Consider the following 17,815-nt stretch of genomic DNA (forward strand, 5'->3'; position numbering starts at 1 on the left):
TAAAGGGAAACTCTTACAATCTACAACCACACTTTGTCAGGTAACTATATATTATTTATTTTGAATTGTTGCCTTCTTATTCCATTAATTCACATCTTCTTCCTGCATATATGTACTGATATTAAAGATGGCACCATGAATAAGTAATTCTTCTGTAGGTTGCAGGCTGTAATCTAAAGCATTTATGAGATTAACATTCTGTATTTGAATATTTTAACAGTAAACACGCTGTATGAAAGTATTTATTAATAAATCTGTCATAAAGCCTGACTGCTAACATGAGGAATTAGCTGCACGACAATAACCTCAGCTTTTAGTTTTCAGCATCACCGCTCCAATATCTTAACCCTCCTGTTGTCCTCATTTATGGGCACCAAAAAATACTGTTTCTTTGTCTGAAAAATATCCAAAAATTCCCCAAATTTCTGAAAATTTGCAAAACCTTCAGGAAGAAAATTCCAATAATTCCTTAAAAATTTCCCTTAAAAGTTTTGTTTAAAAAAAAAAAGTCCTCCAAATGTGGCAAGAAAATATTTTCAAAAAAAAAGTAAAAATCTTCAAAAAAAATCCTCAAAATATCTAAAGTGATTCCATATATATCAGTAAAACTTCTAATATTTTCTTTAAGAACATTCACATAAAAATCAACCAAAATCCAGACAGGAGGGTTAATATTATTTTCAATGTTTCTGAGTTTTTGTTTTTTAACCCGTTTTCTGACTATAAAAGTCGACTTGCTTGTGACATTTCAATCATTTTCAAGTCAACGCAAGACTTGCCATGGCAAAGACCAAAGAGCTCAGTGAGGACTTGACATTGTAAACAGCAAAAAGAAAGGAAAAGAAAAAAAACTGCCAAACAATTTCAGGTGCCAGTGGCAACAGTGCAAAGTATCATCAAGAAGTACCAAAAATTTCACACAGTTGAAAACCTCATTAAAAAAAAACCCTTGGAAGTCAGTAGTGTCACCTCGGCTTGCTAGAAAGATCAAGCGAGATGTTGAAAACAATCCAAGGACTAAACCAAGGCTGTCCTGAAGGAACGGAGTGAAGTGGTGGGACTCTGTCAAGGCAGGTTCTGCACCAAAATAAACTCTATGGACTAAGCGACAACATCCTTGATTTTTTTTTGTTTTCAACATCACTCCCCAATATCGTAAATCTACCAGAGATTTTACATGAACAGCCCTAAACATCCAGCCTTTATCAAATATCTACTGTATAATTTATCTGTAAGATCCTGAACTGTTGGGTCCTTATTCCATAGCTTCACATCTTGTTCCTCAGTATTTATCCACCGTTAGTACTAAGGATTACACCATAACTCTGGAGTAATTCCGCTGTACATCGCAGCCTAAAGCACTTATAAGATTTACATTCTGTGTTTGAATATTTCAGCACTAAACAAGCAGTATGAAAGTATTTATTAATACATCTGTCATAAATCCTGACTGCTAGCACCAGGAGTTAGCAGCGCAGCAGCAGTCGTATGTATCATGTATAGATTAGCTCCTTTTGGTTTGACTTCCTCTGTCATTGAAAACACATCTGCAGGCCCACGGCCTCCTACTCTCTTCATCTGCAGCCAGCAGCATGCGCATGTGTGTGTGTGCACGTGTGTGCGTGTGTAGGCGTGTATGTGAGCGAACAGTCCTTGACTGCGGTGGATGGGTGCTGATTAGCCGAGCTGCCGGGATCTTTTGTGCTCCTCAGACGGGGGTATAATTGTTCTTTGTTCAGTGCTCAGCATCTCTTTGAAGTCTCTCATTCAATTTATGTCCTTACAGATTCTCCCTCCTTCTCCATGGTTTCCTCCTCGCTGCTCTTCGCTGGGTGTCAGACCCCTGGGTTGTAATTGCGTGGCGACATATAGAGACGAGAACGTATACATGAGAGTCTCAGCAGCTGATATGGAGATCAGTGAATGTAAAGAATCCTGATCTGAGTGCGCCGACACTGACAGTTAGCTTTAAAGAGGCTGAAACATACGAATATACAGCTTCTTATACTGGAAACCAGTTTAAAGAGACTAAAACATACCGGGAGCCAGTTTAAAGAGACTAAAAAACATACTGGAAACCAGTTTAAAGAGACTAAAACATACCGGGAGCCAGTTTAAAGAGACTAAAAACATACTGGAAACCAGTTTAAAGAGACTAAAACATACCGGGAGCCAGTTTAAAGAGACTAAAAACATACTGGAAACCAGTTTAAAGAGACTAAAACATACCGGGAGCCAGTTTAAAGAGACTAAAAACATACTGGAAACCAGTTTAAAGAGACTAGAACACCCTGGCAGCCAATTTAAAGAGATTAAAACATACTGGGAACAAGTTTAAATACATGAAAAACATACTGGGAGCCAGTTTAAAGAGGCTGAAACTTACTGGGAACCAGTTTAAAGACATTAGAAACCTACTTGTTTGTGATTGTTACAGTTTATAGTTATAGTCACTGTATTGTGATTACTATCAGAATCAGCATTAATGGCCAATATAATATTAACTTACTAATCAGTCATTTATTTGCCTGTTTATGCACCAGTTATGAATGCAATACAGAAGAATGTATAATTGCTGACATATTATTACATATTAATATCCTTGTGAGAGGAGTTGGGGTGGAATATACTGTATTTTTCAAAATATTTTGCAGAACAGCAACATATTGTAATGTAATTTTATTTGTGTCATTATATAGCATACTGTGAGCTCAACTGTGTTAAATTAACTTTTAAATCAGTTGTTTGTCTCTTTATGCAATGATTATGAATGTATAATAGAATTAGACACAGTTGTGAACAACCTATTCCACATTAATATCCTTTTCAGAGGAGCTATGATGAAAATTGCTGTATTTTTTCCATATGATTAGCAGAAAAACAACATATTGCAATGTAACTTCTTTCTTCGTCATCATATCTGCTGTGTTTTATTAACTTCTAAATCAGTCGTTTATTTGCCTGTTTATGCACCACTTATGAATGCAATATAGAAGAATATGTAATTGCTGACAAATTAGCACGTATTAATGTCCTTGTGAGAGGAGCTATGATCAAAATTCCTGTATTTTTTCCATATAATTTGCAGAAAAATTAAATCTTGCACATGTCACATTCAGATAATCCAAACTAGAAACAGCTGAAGCTTCTGTCTCTCTGATAAAATGTAGAAAAACACCCATCTAGCATCATCACTACATGGCCTGTTTCTCTATGCGGGCATGAGAAACGTCTCCGACAGCCAGTTAAAGAGCAGCGACAATTGTTTCTTTCAGCTGTTGTCGTAATTAAAATCGAAGATGGCTGCTTTTAATGAGCTGAATCCTTCCATGTGCCGGAGATGTAACGTAGAAAGAAGTGTGGAGGGAGAGACTCCTGTCGGTTCTCGTTGCCAACCTCCCCGAGGACAGAGCTGTGCACATGAAAAGCATCGGCAAGCGAGACGAAGGGAAAGGATGCTGTTTTATTCTCTTTGCAGGGAGACAGTGGAGGGCGAGGCGAACCTGTTGCCTGCTCCTGGACTACCTGTTGCTAACAATAACGTGTGGTTTTTTCTTTCTCCTGATCGTCTGGCTGCAGATAAAGAACGCAGCGGCCAACGTGCTGAGGGAGACCTGGCTCATCTACAAACACACCAAGCTGATGAAGAAGATCGACCACTCCAGAGTCCGCAAACACCAGCGGAAGTTCCTGCAGGCCATACATCAGTGAGAGCATGATGCACACATACCTGTTTTCAGGACATGTCAGGACTTATGCATCTGAAAAATGGGAACAGGCCTTTCCCAAGGTCCTAGAGGCCTGGGAAGCAAAGTGTTTCTGACCCAGGCCTTAACAAGCATGTCTATCTGTTGACATTTTGGCTCAGGCTTTATAGGTCATTCCAGAACTGGAGACATTTTATGTCCCAACCATCAAATTTCAAATAATTCAAACACTAAAACATGCAGTTGTTGTGTAAATGTTCTTGTCCTGAGACCAAATCTAAAAAAATAAAAAAAAAAAAACTAGGAGAAAAGAATGTTTGAAAATCTTTTTAAAATACCTAATAAGTCTAGAGTTTCCCCTAGAATCACATTTTTCTCTTGTCCCACCCCCCTGATGACCAAAATGAATCTCAAATATAACAGTTCAAATGAAATTTAAATCTCCTTTTTTGTATTATTCTTTTTCATTGATGTCTCTTGTTACTGTGGGAAATTTTTTTTAATCAACATAATATTTTAAATAATAATTATTTTGCATGGAACATGTCCCACAACAATCCTGTTGATGACATTTTTGTCTTTTCTGTCTCGTTTTTGTTGTTTTATGTCTTGTTTTTTTGTTTTGTGCCTAGTTTTTGTTGTTTTTTGTTGTGCTTTTGTCTTGTTTTATCGTTTTGTGTCGTTTTTGTCATTTTCTGTCTCATTTCTGTCATTTTGTGTCTCGTTTTTGTCGTCAACATCATCAAACCGTGTTCCTACAGAATGTGTAGAGCAAAGCTATGTCCTCTCTTCTATTTTTCATATTTTCATAACATTGTCAGCCTTGATTGAATGTCTCCCTCTACCTCATATTATCAGGATCAGACTAATTCTTTGGACTGTTTTCCATCAGTCAGTTTGTCCTCTTGGTCAGCAGTAACAGCAGCTAAATATCTAGCTTCTACTGCTGAGAAAAAGATCACATTAGCATGGATTAGCAACCCTGTTACTGTGATTAGAGTAGGGTTAGCAAACAACACAGAAAACATGGAATAAAAATGCTACCATTGATGTGGAAGCTGAGCCAATCAAGCCTTTGGTAGTTTATTGCCTATTATTGATCAATATGGAGCAGAAAATTGTAAAAGAAGTTTTATTTTTCAAACATTTTGAGTCTTGTTTTTGTAATTTCCATTAACAGTTTTCCTAAAGAATGTGTAGAGCAAAGCTATGTCCTCTCTTCTGTTTTTCATATTTTCATCACATTGTCAGCCTTGATTGAATGTCTCCCTCTACCTCATATTATCAGTATCAGACTAATTCTTTGGACTGTTTTCCATCAGTCAGTTTGTCCTCTTGGTCAGCAGTAACAGCAGCTAAATATCTAGCTTCTACTGCTGAGAAAAAGATCACATTAGCATGGATTAGCAACCCTGTTACTGTGATTAGAGTAGGGTTAGCAAACAACACAGAAAACATGGAATAAAAATGCTACCATTGATGTGGAAGCTGAGACAATCAATACCTATTATTGATGAATGTGGAGCAGAAAAGGTTTATTTTTCAAACACTTTGAAGCCCAAATGTCCTCCAGTTCTGGAATGACCCATATTTTGGTCAAACCTGATTTTCATGCTACATATGAGGATGTTGTCAGGAAGTTCCTGCATTCCTTACATCAGTGAGAGAACGACACACACACACACTCTGTGCTGATGAATCCTTTGAAATCAGCTGTACTTTCAATCCACCCACGGTGTTTGAATCAACGCTGATCGTCAGATAAAATGCATGAATCCCTGCAAACACACTCAGTGATTCATCATCCACTAAAGGGCAGGTTCACTCCAGGAAAATACAGCTGTGGCTCTGAATAATCGCAGCTCTGTGTACCATCAAACATCATCTCCAGCAAAAGAGATGACGATAAATATTCCACAACTTATAATTCATCTCGTTTGTCTCGTTTATCTCAATTAACAGATTTTTTAACACAGAAAACGTGGTTCAAATAGTTCATCTGTCTTCACTTCCTGATAACTGAGGAGCCGCTGCCGGGTTTGTTTTCTGAAAACACAGATTAGGCTTTTAGTTCAGGAATAATTATTGTATTGTGTTTTCAGAGGTGGACAGGTTCTGTTTTTAATTGGACTTGAGGTAAGGTGAATTATTGTGTTTTATCTAATTGAGTTTATTTCCCCACAGGCCTTAATTCCCCTGAAGTTTTCGTAATAATAACTACACTTTACTCTTCTTTACTAAAGAGGTCTCACACTGTAAAAGAAAAAGACACAAAAATAGCAGCTGGGGGTGCAAAAACACAAACAAAAAAGCAGATTTTATTATTATGATGTCATAGTTTTCCATTGTTTTACAGTAATGTTCCATTTCTACTTCTGTGTATTTTTAATCTTTAATGAGGAATATTTATATGAGTATAAATAATAAAATTATCTATAACACATTAGTATAAAAGAGACAATTTAGGGTTTTATTTAGTGCACAATGTGTCTTGGAAGAACTGTTTCCTCTTCATCCCTTCACATATCAGATACACTGTAAATAAAATGAATAAATAAAGACATAATTTTCCAGCAGAGCTAAATTCTGGAAAATAAGGACAAAAATAATCATTTCACAAAAAAAACAGAAGAATATTTACTTAAAACTATGAAATTACCTACAATATATAAGCATTGCTGCAAAAAAATAAAAATAAAACGGTAAAAATAAACATCTAAAATACATAAATAAATTTAAAAAATACAGTCACATTTTTCATCAATTACATACAGTTTCTAGGCTTAATTTTACATGAGATCATCAATTTTTCAACTTTTTATGTGTAATGAAGGATATTTGTATGTAAAACCAAAGAAATTATATATACTTTGTGATAATAATATAAATATAGTGGTACAGATGACAGCAAGAAAGGATTTTTCCACATCCGTCTCCAGAGCTAGGTTTGTCTTTTGAGTGTACAGACGATATCAGATACACTGGAGAAAAAAAGATAAAAGAAGGTCATTTTCCAGAAAATAACCGTCCCAAAAAAATACAGTAATTTTCCATAATTAAAATACACTTTCTAGCCTTAATTTGACATGCATTCATGTTTATTTTTTTAGTTTTTATTGTGTAATGAAGGATATTTACATGTGTAGAAACTGTTTATGGAAAATGAGAATGTTTATAGATATCATGCACTAATACAAGGTCATTATTTCAACATTTTTGATTGTTATTATACAAGATGTCTTTTATTTATCAAACAAATTTCTGTAAATCTCAGAACTTGTCTCTAATTTTATCTGATATGATTGATTGATTGAGATATTTATTTCGAACATGTAAGTACCGAGTAAACAAAAAAACAACTATATATATATATATATATATATATATATATATATATATATATATATATACATATATATATATACACACACAAAACAAAATCATGAAGCAAAAATAATATTCCACAATTCTGGACTGGGTCTACATAAACCGAATCTAAATTTAGAACTATATATACTCTATTAAATGAAAAAATTACAGTTTCTTATTTTAAATAAAGTAAATATTTGTGAAATTTAAACGTATTTTGATCTAAAAATCCTTTTAAATAACGGTTGTAGGTTTTAAATTCCATGTTGCATTAAACGTGTAAATTCAAGCTATTTTTCTAGTTTTTTTTCATATTTAAAATATAAAAAACCCCATAAATCCCAGGCTTTACTTCCACAGAGCAGCTGTATCTCTGCATACATCTATTTTCACCTTCATTACCAAATCACTGGGTTTGTAGCACACAGTGTGCCGGCTGTTTGTACAAACCCAGGTAGAAAACGAAGCTGAACTCAGCAAGGTGACCGCTGCTGCTGTCTGGACCCACAGGGATTAACTCTGGACCGAGCATTTAGAGTATTTCCAGCTGGGTGTTTGTGTATTTTTACCTCTGTGTGTGTGTGTGTGTGTGTGTGTGTGTTTGCAGATTACGCAGCGTGAAGATGGAGCAGAGGAAGCTCAGCGATCAGGCCAACACGCTGGTGGACCTGTCAAAGGTGAGATCATGCGTGTGCACGGGCTTTAGCAAAAAAAAAATCCAAAAAATCGCAGAGGCATTCCTCCGTTTCCGCGCTGACCTGCCCGTTTCCGTGGCTTCGCGTCGCCTAGCAACCGGAACAAGTGTTAAAACAGGGATGACTGAGCGAGGAGGAAACGCGGGGAGGGAGGGCGGCGCTCGTGTTTTTCTGTTAGCGTGTGGGTGTTTGAGTGAGAATGTGAGCGCACACGTGTGCCGGTGTGTGTGATTGTGTCTTTCCACACACACACACACACACACACACATTCACATATACACACTGTGTGAGTGAGACTTGAATAGGAGACAAAGATTGAGCAAGGGTGTGTGCGTAGTTGTGTCACTGCCTTTAGCACCAAATATTTTGCAATTATGCCATCCTCCATCTCAATTGGCCACTTGTGCGTTTGCCATGGTTACAGAGACCAGGATGTGCACGGCAGGAACACTCTGCTGCTTTCCTTTCATTCTCCCTCTCGTTCTTTCTTCACAGCGTTACAATGCCCGGCCTCTTTTTGTCATTCCAACTTCTGCTCCCTCGTGGATGTTTTTTTTTTCTCTTCTTTTTGTCACTATCCTCCCAAAGCTTTACCCCATTTCCTCTTTGATTTTACAGTCTTTCGCTCTCCTTCTACTCACTCTTTTTATTCAGCACCAAACATTTTTTAAGCAAGTGTCACTCCTCTGATTCTCAAAACCTGCAGGTAGGTTTGAAAAACATGTCACTCTTGTAAGAAATCGCCAGAATCACAGCATTTATCACAACAAGAATCGGCAAAAACATGAGAAAACACAACAAAATCTAAGCTGAAAGTTGTGATATTTCATCAAAATCACTTTTTTTTTACATGTCTTATTTAAAAATTCGCTAGAAATAAACCAGATTGTGACAAAAACAACCCTCTGAACCTCAGATTTAATCCCCAGAACCCCAAAACCTGTTCACAATTTTCAAGAGTTGTCATCCTTGTAAGAAATCACCAGAATTACAGCATTTATCACAGCCAGAAATGCCAAAAACATGAGAAAACGCAACTAAATCTGAGCTGAAAATTGTAATATTTAATCAAAATCACTTTTTTTTAAGAATTCGCTAAAAATAAATGAGATTGTGAAAAAAAACAACCCTCAGAACACCAAAACCTGTTCACAGGTTTGAAAAAACACGTCATCCTTGTAAGAAGTTGCCAGAATCACAGCATTTATCACAGCCAGAAACGTCAAAAATGTGATAAAACGCAACTATTGCTATTTCTGCATATTTCAAAAATATGAAAATACTCAATTCATTTGGAAAATGTACACGCTGATTTTAATTCTCTTTTTAATGATTTGTGGTATTATAACGTTGCTATGCTGCATAATAGACATTTCAGGACTTTGTATTGCAGTGAAAAATGAGCCCACAGTGGGTAGAAATGTGACTAAAAACTCTCAGGGATCAGAGGATTAATGCAACAGGCCTCATGAAGCTCCTGTTTAATTTAACTTTGACTAATTTAAAAATTTGCCAAAAATAAACCATTTGCACAAAAGAGATTCTGTAAAAAACATAAAATTTTACGTTCCCCAACAAAACCATGAAGCCTTTAATCACTCAGCAGCGACCAACAGACTAATGACAAGAATTCCGGGACTTTTTGGTCAAACTGGGCTGAACTGTTTACGCAAAACAGTGAAGAGAACATATAGAAGCAAAATAAAAATCACGTTTTTGTTTTTTTTTTTTACAAAAGTGGCAACAGCTGTGGGCAGAACTACTGCTTTTTTCCTATTGTCACCAATTATATGTAATTATAGAAATACATTTTCTATATTAAACTTATATTTGAAAGTAATAGTAATAATAGGAAAAAGAGAAAATGTATTTGAAAATTCATTTGAAATTCCAATAAATCTTAAAAGGAGGTTTCTTGGTTTTTCACAATTGCAGGTTTTTTTTACATTTGACAATTAAATTTGGGTTCTTTTTTGTAATTTTAGTGCTATTTCTGTGTATTTAAAAAACATGACAATACACAGTTCACTTGGAAATTGTACGTGTTGATTTCAGCTTTTTTCCATTTCAGTTCTGCTGCACAAAAGTCATTTCTGGTTGTTTCCATGGAGGTGCAGAACTTTACATTGCAGTGAAAAATGAGCCCACAGTGGGTTAAAATGTGACTAAAAACTGTCAGTGATCAGAGGATTAATGCAGCAGGCCTCATGAAGCTCCTGTTTACGTCTTTGCAGTGTGTGTGGGTTGTTCAGAGGAACCCTGAGTCACCTTCTCCTGTCCTCCTGTCCTCCTGTCCTCCTGTCCTCCTGTCCTCCTGTCCTCCTGTCCTCCTGTCCTCCTGTCCTCCTGTCCTCCTGCAGATGCAGAGCGTCATGTACGAGCTGATGTCGGAGCTGAACGACCGCAGCGAGGACCTGGAGCGTCAGATGTTGTCCCTGGAGCAGCGGGTGGAGCAGCTGACGGCCGGCTTCAACGCCCTGCCCGCCCACCTGTCGGCCACGCTGAGCGCCCAGCACGCCGCCCTGGTGCACCTGCTCCGGGAGAGGGACGGCCGGGACGGCCGGGGAGGCGGCGGGGGAGCCGTGGTGCCGCTGTCCCCGTCTTTGACCACGGCGGCTCCGGTTTCTCCGGTGCAGGTCGCCGCCGCCGCCGTCGTTCCTGTGCCGCCCCCGGTTCAGGTCGCCGCCCTGGCCTTGGAGTCGCCGCTGTCGCCTCCTCCGCCCCTGAGCCCCGAGGGCGGCCTGGAGGCCACCCCCAACACCTGCACCTCCAGCTGCTGAGGAACAACACAGGAATTAAAAAGTAAATAAAAAATACAGGGAGAGAGGAGGAAGGAGAGAAGGAGGAGACGTGCTCCCATCCTCTCAGACTAACGAGGAGGAAGGAGGAAACGCGAGGCGATCCTCCGAACCTCCGGCAGGGAGGAGGAGGAATAATGGGATTAAGATGGAGGGCCGCGATGACTGATGAGACATGTTAGGGACTTTGGGGCGCTTTTCCTTGACGAAGGCAGAGGAAGAGAAATGGAGATAAAATGGAGACTCTAAAAGGTGTGAGGGGGAGGAAGGATGTCTAGAGGGTGAGAAATGGCGAGGAGGGGAAGCAGAGAGGAGGAGAAATAACGAAGAATAATTATACGAACTCCGAAATGGAATCCACTCCTATTACTGAAAAAGGCCTTTTATTCTCTCTCTCTCTTTCTCTCCCCTCTTTCCTTCCCCCTCTCCCAATCTCCCTTCATCAGGAATTAATGACCATGACTTTTTATTCTTATGATGTATTTTCTATCTGAATGCTAATTGTGTGTTAACGAGCATCCCTTTAACAGAAGGTTCGATCAATACGACCACGAAAAAAAACTAGTGGCAAACACTGCACATGTACACGCAGATCACAGAACCCAAGAGAAGCGAGTACGACCCTGTGTGATACCGCTTTAATGTTCAGTTATTAGGAATTATATCACCTCTCAATAATTACATTAGTTCTAAGCGGAACAGTCGAGTTTTTCCTCTTCTGAACGATCAAAAATAAACACCCATACAGGCCACAAAGTAGAAAATCAATGCTGCAAAAGTGAAAGTGTACAAACATGGTTCTAAAATCAGCTGTGAACATCAGAACTTTCTCAGTTTTTTGGGCCTGTGGACTGTATCCACATCTACATCATGGCTCCACGTGGAAAAGAATTGCTAAAGGAAGTGAAATATCTGATTGTGACACTTCGTGAAGCTGGAAAAGGATCCAGGAAGATCGACTAAAACACAGATGCAACAGTAACCAGGAGGTTTAGAAGGATCCGTACTACCACTAATCTGGATGCTGTGTTCGTCCTCCGAAAACTGCCAGAGGAACTGAGAAAATCTGATTGCAAGAATTCACAAAGTTGGAAAACAATCCAGGAAGATGAACTAAAGCACAGCTGCAGCAGTAATCAGGAGGTCTAGAAGGAGCCACAGCGCCACCAATCAGAGCTGCACTCCTGGACTTTGGGTTTTGGTTCTACTCTTGTGTCTATCTGCATGTCTGAAAAAACTGACAAACTGAAAATTTTGATTGTGAAACTCCACAAAAATGGAAAAGGACCCAGGAAAATAAACTAAAAATCAGTGGAACCACAGTGTCAGCAGTAATCAGGAGGTATAGAATGAGTCATGGTACCACTAATCATGGCTGCAGTGGTCGTCCTCCTGAAATGATCCACAGACAGTGAACTACTTTCATAATCTAGATGTGAAAAACAGACAGCAGCTGCTTCAGACTTGATACAGGAGTTATCAATGGAAATCAGAGTTTTAGAAATCCCAGACAGTGAAGAATATCAACCTCTATGGACGGAGGACAAGAAAAACACTTTTTTGGCGTAAAAAGACAAGTTAAGCTTTGCTAAAATGCAGGAAAATAAGCCTGATGAATGTTGGAGAACATTCTTTGGTCAGATGAAGATAAATTTAATGGGTTCAGATGGAGTCCAGCATGTTTGGTGTGAACCTGACCAGGACTACCACAGTGGATGCATAGTCCTGACAGTGAAGCATGGAGGTGGAAGTGTGATGATGTGGGGCTGCATGAGAGCAAAACGTGTTGATGACATTTCTAGATGAATGTCTGAGGATAAACAAGATGACTCTCAGTCTGCAGAAGCTGGAAGAAGCGCAAAATTAAACAGTTTCTGGATAAAAATTATGACTTGGACGTATATGTGGCCTGACTTAAACCCAATAGAACAACTTTGGGGTATTTTAACCCTCCTGTTGTCCTCATTTACAGGCACCAGAAAATATTGTTTCCTTGTCTGACAATAATCCAAACATTCAGCAAAAAAAATTCCCCAAATTTCTGAAAATTTGCAAAACCTTCAGGAAGAAAATTCCAATAATTCCTTAAAAGTTTCCCTTAAAAGTGTTTTTTTTTTAAAATCTCCCAAATTTGGCAAGAAAATTCCTGTAAATATTTTCAAAAAATGAGTGAAAATCTTCCAAAAAATCCTAAAAATATCTAAAGTGATTACATATATATCAGTAAAACTTCTAATATTTTCTTTAATAACATTCACAAAAAAATCAACCAAAATCCAGCGAAATTCGCTGGATTTTGGTTGATTTTTTGTGTGAATGTTCCTGAGAAACATTTTTAACATTTCTTTTTTTCCACCAAAAAATGTTCAAAGATTTCCCAAAAATGTTGAAAATGTGGACATCAGAAGTTTCACTGTGAAAATATTTTTTTCCACATTTTCAAACTTTAAAACGGGTCAAATTTGACCTGCAGGACGACACGAGGGTTAAACAGAAAACTAGATCAACACAATCTTTCCAGCAAAGAGAGACGAAGGTTTGAATCTCAGTAATGCATCTATTTTAACATACAGTAAATCTAAACTGTCTGCTGTTCAACTTAGAGGTAATCTGATTGCTGCAAAGTGGTGCAATTTCGACTCATTTGATGTCTAAGCGATATTACACGGGGTTTGTACTCGCTTCGGCTGGATAGCAACACATTAAACACGGCACAGACACACAACAAACACACAACACGTCGCCGTATTTATGCTCACACCAACAGATTTAATGCACTAAGCCCATCTGACGATACTAAAGCCTATACTGCCAAGCACTTGATGCACTCCATAGAGCACTGCCAAGCAATGTTAGACACAAAAAACGACAAAAAAAGTGTTTGCCTAGACGACCTGTCTTCTGTGGGCGTGAGCTGATGCAGTAGTTTAGACTTCCAGTGTGTAGTTGTGACATTTTAACCGCTCGCCTGCAGGAATCTGTAGTTCCAGATGGATGTGAAGTGAGCTGATGTGAACCAAGCGTTTGTGAGACAGTAGCAGGAGATGAAATAACTACAGCAGGACTTTATTACTGCATTCACACACCCAAATGAGGTTTAGTTTCATCCCACCAAACAGAAAATTAATAATTACCAGTGCATGAATGTCCGGCTGGTTGTGGAAGGAAGACTAAAACACAAAGGTTTGTTCAGTTCTACCCCGACAGCCAGTCTAAACTTTCTCCAACGTTAATAAATCATCTGCTTCCTCTTTTATTTTATTTAAATCAGTCCGAGCTGCAACGATTAAGCAAGTAGCGGGCGTTCGTTAAGTTACTTACCGGATATATTGATCACTTTTTTTCAATTAATCAGAACAAAAATCCACTAAAAGGAACTAAATCTTGCAGTAAATCCAACTTTCGTCAAGGTTTTTAATGTCCGTTTTATTACACCGCTTCAAACCTTAATGTTGTAATCACCAACTATTTCATTAATTATTTAATCAATTTGAATAATTTTTAAAGAAATAAAAGCCACCAAAGTGAACTACATCTTGCAGTAAATTCAACTTTCATCGATGTTTTAATGCTCATTTTACTGCAGTTTCAAACGTAAATCGATTAGTTCTTAGCTGTTGTAATCATCAACTATTTTCCTGTAATTGGTTTGAGTAATTTTTTAAGAAAAAAACAGTGAATTTTTAGATTCTAGCTTCTTAAATGTGAATATTTTCTGGTTTCTTTCCTCGTCTATGACACTAAACTGAAAGATATTTACCATCTTGGGCTTTAGGGAAATGCTAACTGACATTTTTCACCATTTTCTGACATTTTATAAACCAAACAACTAATCAATCAATGCCGATATTAATTGACAGTAAACATAATAATTAGCTGCTGGCCAACATGTAGAGCTGCAGCAACTAATCTGTTAAATCAATCAACTATTTGTCATCTTGGTCTTTGGCAAACGCTGACATTTGTCACCATTTTCTGACATTTTATAGACAAAACAGCTAAAAATAATCACCCAGTTGATCAGTCTGAGTTTAAATCAGTCTAAATTTCAAATCGTAGCATCTTATACTTAATTATTTTCTGGCTTCTTTCCTCTTTTATGACAGTAAACTGAATAACTTTAAGCAAGACATTTATCATCTTGGACACACTGACATTTTTCACCATTTTCTGACATTTTTTTCACCATTTTCTGACATCTTTTGCCATTGTGTGACATTTTTCCACAATTTTCTGACATTTTTCACCATTTTCTGACATTTTTTCACCATTTCTGATTTTTTTCCCCATTTTCTGACATCTTTTGCCATTTTCTGACATTTTTCCACAATTTTCTGACACTTTTTGCCATTTTCTGACATTTTTCCACAGTTTTCTGACATTTTTCCACCATTTTCTCATATTTTCCACATTTTTTCTGACATTTTTCCACAGTTTTCTGACATTTTTCCACATTTTCTGACATTTTATTGACCAAACACTGATTTGACTAATCAAGAAAATCAACTATAATGAAAATAATGATGAATTGCAGCTCTGCTGAGATGTATAAACAAGACGTTTGTCATGTTGGGTTTTCGGGAAACACTAACTGACGGTGTTTTTTCACCATTTTCTGGCATTTCTCACCATTTTCTGACATTTTTTCACATTTTCTGACATTTTTCACCATTTTCTGACAATTTATTGACCAAACACTTACGTGAATAATCAAGAAAATCACCTGAAATGAAAATAATGAGGGCTGCACAGTGGTGTAGTGGTTAGCACTTTCGCCTTGTAGCGAGAAGGTCCCTGGTTCGCGTCCCGGCTTTCCCGGGATCTTTCTGCATGGAGTTTGCATGTTCTCCCTGTGCATGCGTGGGTTCTCTCCGGGTACTCCGGCTTCCTCCCACAGTCCAAAAATATGCTGAGGTTAATTGATTACTCTAAATTGCCCGTAGGTGTGAATGTGAGAGTGATTGTTTGTCTCTGTATGTAGCCCTGTGACAGACTGGTGACCTGTCTAGGGTGTCCCCTGCCTTCACCTGAGTCAGCTGGGATAGACTCCAGCCCCCCCCCGCGACCCTAGTGAGGATTAAGCAGTGTATAGATGATGGATGGATGGATGGATGGATGGATGGATGGATGGATGAAAATAATGATGAGTTGCAGCTCTACTGAGATGCTGTGTTGTTTCACTTTCATTGAAATTGCCCCTAAAATGACAAAAAAGTGCTGAATTTTCCTTCGGCTGACGTGATATTTTGTGGGTTTTGTCCTACTGCCGCCCAGAACAGCTCACTGTTATCATGAATGTAAAGAAAACCACTCCTGCTCGCTCGATCACTTCCACACACAATAACACACACACACACAGATGTACACACACCTCAACAACCAAAGTGCTCTCTCTTAAATGGACTTCAATAAGAGGCTGCTGTCACCGGGGACAACAGATAGCAGGGGGAGGCGTGGCGGAATATCTTGACAATATTTCCGAGGGAATAACTGTGAAAAATGTGACTTGTTAGAGTGCTGCACACGGACGACAGAAAGGTGGCGGACGCAAATAAAAACCTTACAAAAGGAGACATGGCCATGGAGGAATGAATAAAAAACACAGGATGGAGGATGATAAGGAGGAGAAGAGACAGTAAATGAAAACTGTCTTATAGCGACACGCTGTGGCCGGAATACTGAATTACATACGCTTGGAATATTGTACAGTAAATGCTGTTAACGAAACTCTAGCTTTGTATTGCTTAGTCTTTTTCTACCATTACGATTAAACGCAGTTAGAGCTGATATCTTACATTATTATGATTATCATTAAACTCTAGTATTCTTCTCATTCGTCATGACAGTTATGATCTATGTATTATCGACACGTTAAATAATTATCAACGAGGAAAGTGCCGTTTAAGGTTGAAATTATTTTGTAATTTTATTTTATCAGAGAGAATTAATAAAGTATATATCTATAACATTCCACGTTCTCCGGCTCGTGGTTTATTTGTCTTGTTTTGTGTCTTTTTTCAGCGGTTTTAAAGGGTCGTTCCTGTTTAAAACAAAAAACAAGTCTGGAGTTTCCCCTAAAATGACATTTTTCTCTTGTCCCACCCCCCTGATGACCAAATTCAATCTCAAAAAAACAATTAAAATGAAATTTAAATCTCCCTTTTTAGGGTCCGAGCACCACGAAGTGGTGCGAGGACTCTATTGAAACCCACAGAATTTTTTTTTTCATTGGCCGGGAATTCATCATTTTTGACACCCTAAACATACACGAAAATGCATGAAAATCGCCACACGCACCAGGACCGGCGAAAAATTTGATATTTTAGGGGAATGGCACGTGTGCGTGCCAAAGCATTATTATTTTTTTTTTTTAGATTGTACTGAATGTTTGAAATAAAAACAAAAATTTTACTTTTTTTTTTTTTTTATAAAAATGTTTTTGGTGTAATTTTTAGTACGAATTGCTCTTATTTCACAGATTTTAACTGTTTTGCTAAAATGCAGAAAATATCAAGGAAAATCTAATTTAAAAAACACATCAACTCACATATTAACCCTAAAAAACTGGACAAAACTCAAAATGATTCACTGTTATTTTACACATTTTCTCTTTTAGTTTCCTCATCAAATAATTCCTATTTTGCACAGTTTAACTTTGACCACTTGTATTAAAAATAGATCTGGAATCATAATTTAAATCTGCACAGTTTAACTTGAGAAATGAATGCAATAAAAATAGAATTTGAATCACAATTTAATTTGGTATTGTTTAACTGAGATAATTATATATTTTTTTCAAGTAAGTTTTGACACGGCTAATTTGAATTTGCATTAACTTAAATAATTTGATTAAAAAATCTAATTTGAATCATAACTTGAATTCATATGGTTAAACGTCAATAATAATTATTATTACAATACAATAAAAATTGAATCTGAATCATTTATTTTGCAGTTTAACTTGAATAATCATGTATTTTTTAAAATAATTTAAATCATGAATTGGAGTTGTATTGCTCCACTTAAAGAATTCTGTTTTAAAATTTTAATTTCAATCACATAATTTGAATTTGTGTTAAATTAAATATGTTTATTAAAACTGAAATTGAATAGAATAAAGAATGCGGAACAGAAGACTGAAACTAATTCAAGCTGAAAGTAAACTTCACATGAAAACAAAACAAGTCTATGAAAGTGGTTCAGAAGTGATTTAAAAGAAGGCAGCTCGTTAAACAGAGCTCACAAT

At 37.3% G+C, this 17,815-nt stretch overlaps 1 protein-coding gene across 1 annotated transcript in view; it reads left to right on the forward strand.

Moving 5' to 3' along the window:
* kcnn3 (potassium intermediate/small conductance calcium-activated channel, subfamily N, member 3) overlaps positions 1-16,540 on the forward strand; it is a 103,990-nt gene extending 87,450 nt beyond the window's left edge. Inside the window, exons 8-10 of the mRNA XM_055013761.1 lie at positions 3,580-3,707; positions 7,684-7,753; positions 10,132-16,540. Of these exons, the coding sequence (XP_054869736.1) occupies positions 3,580-3,707; positions 7,684-7,753; positions 10,132-10,551 (618 nt within the window). The 3' untranslated portion in view covers positions 10,552-16,540. The remainder of the gene's footprint in view (positions 1-3,579; positions 3,708-7,683; positions 7,754-10,131) is intronic.
* The last annotated feature ends 1,275 nt before the right edge of the window (positions 16,541-17,815 follow it).

This window comes from Amphiprion ocellaris, chromosome 9 (assembly GCF_022539595.1).
Source record: "Amphiprion ocellaris isolate individual 3 ecotype Okinawa chromosome 9, ASM2253959v1, whole genome shotgun sequence".
Lineage (NCBI taxonomy): Eukaryota > Metazoa > Chordata > Actinopteri > Pomacentridae > Amphiprion > Amphiprion ocellaris.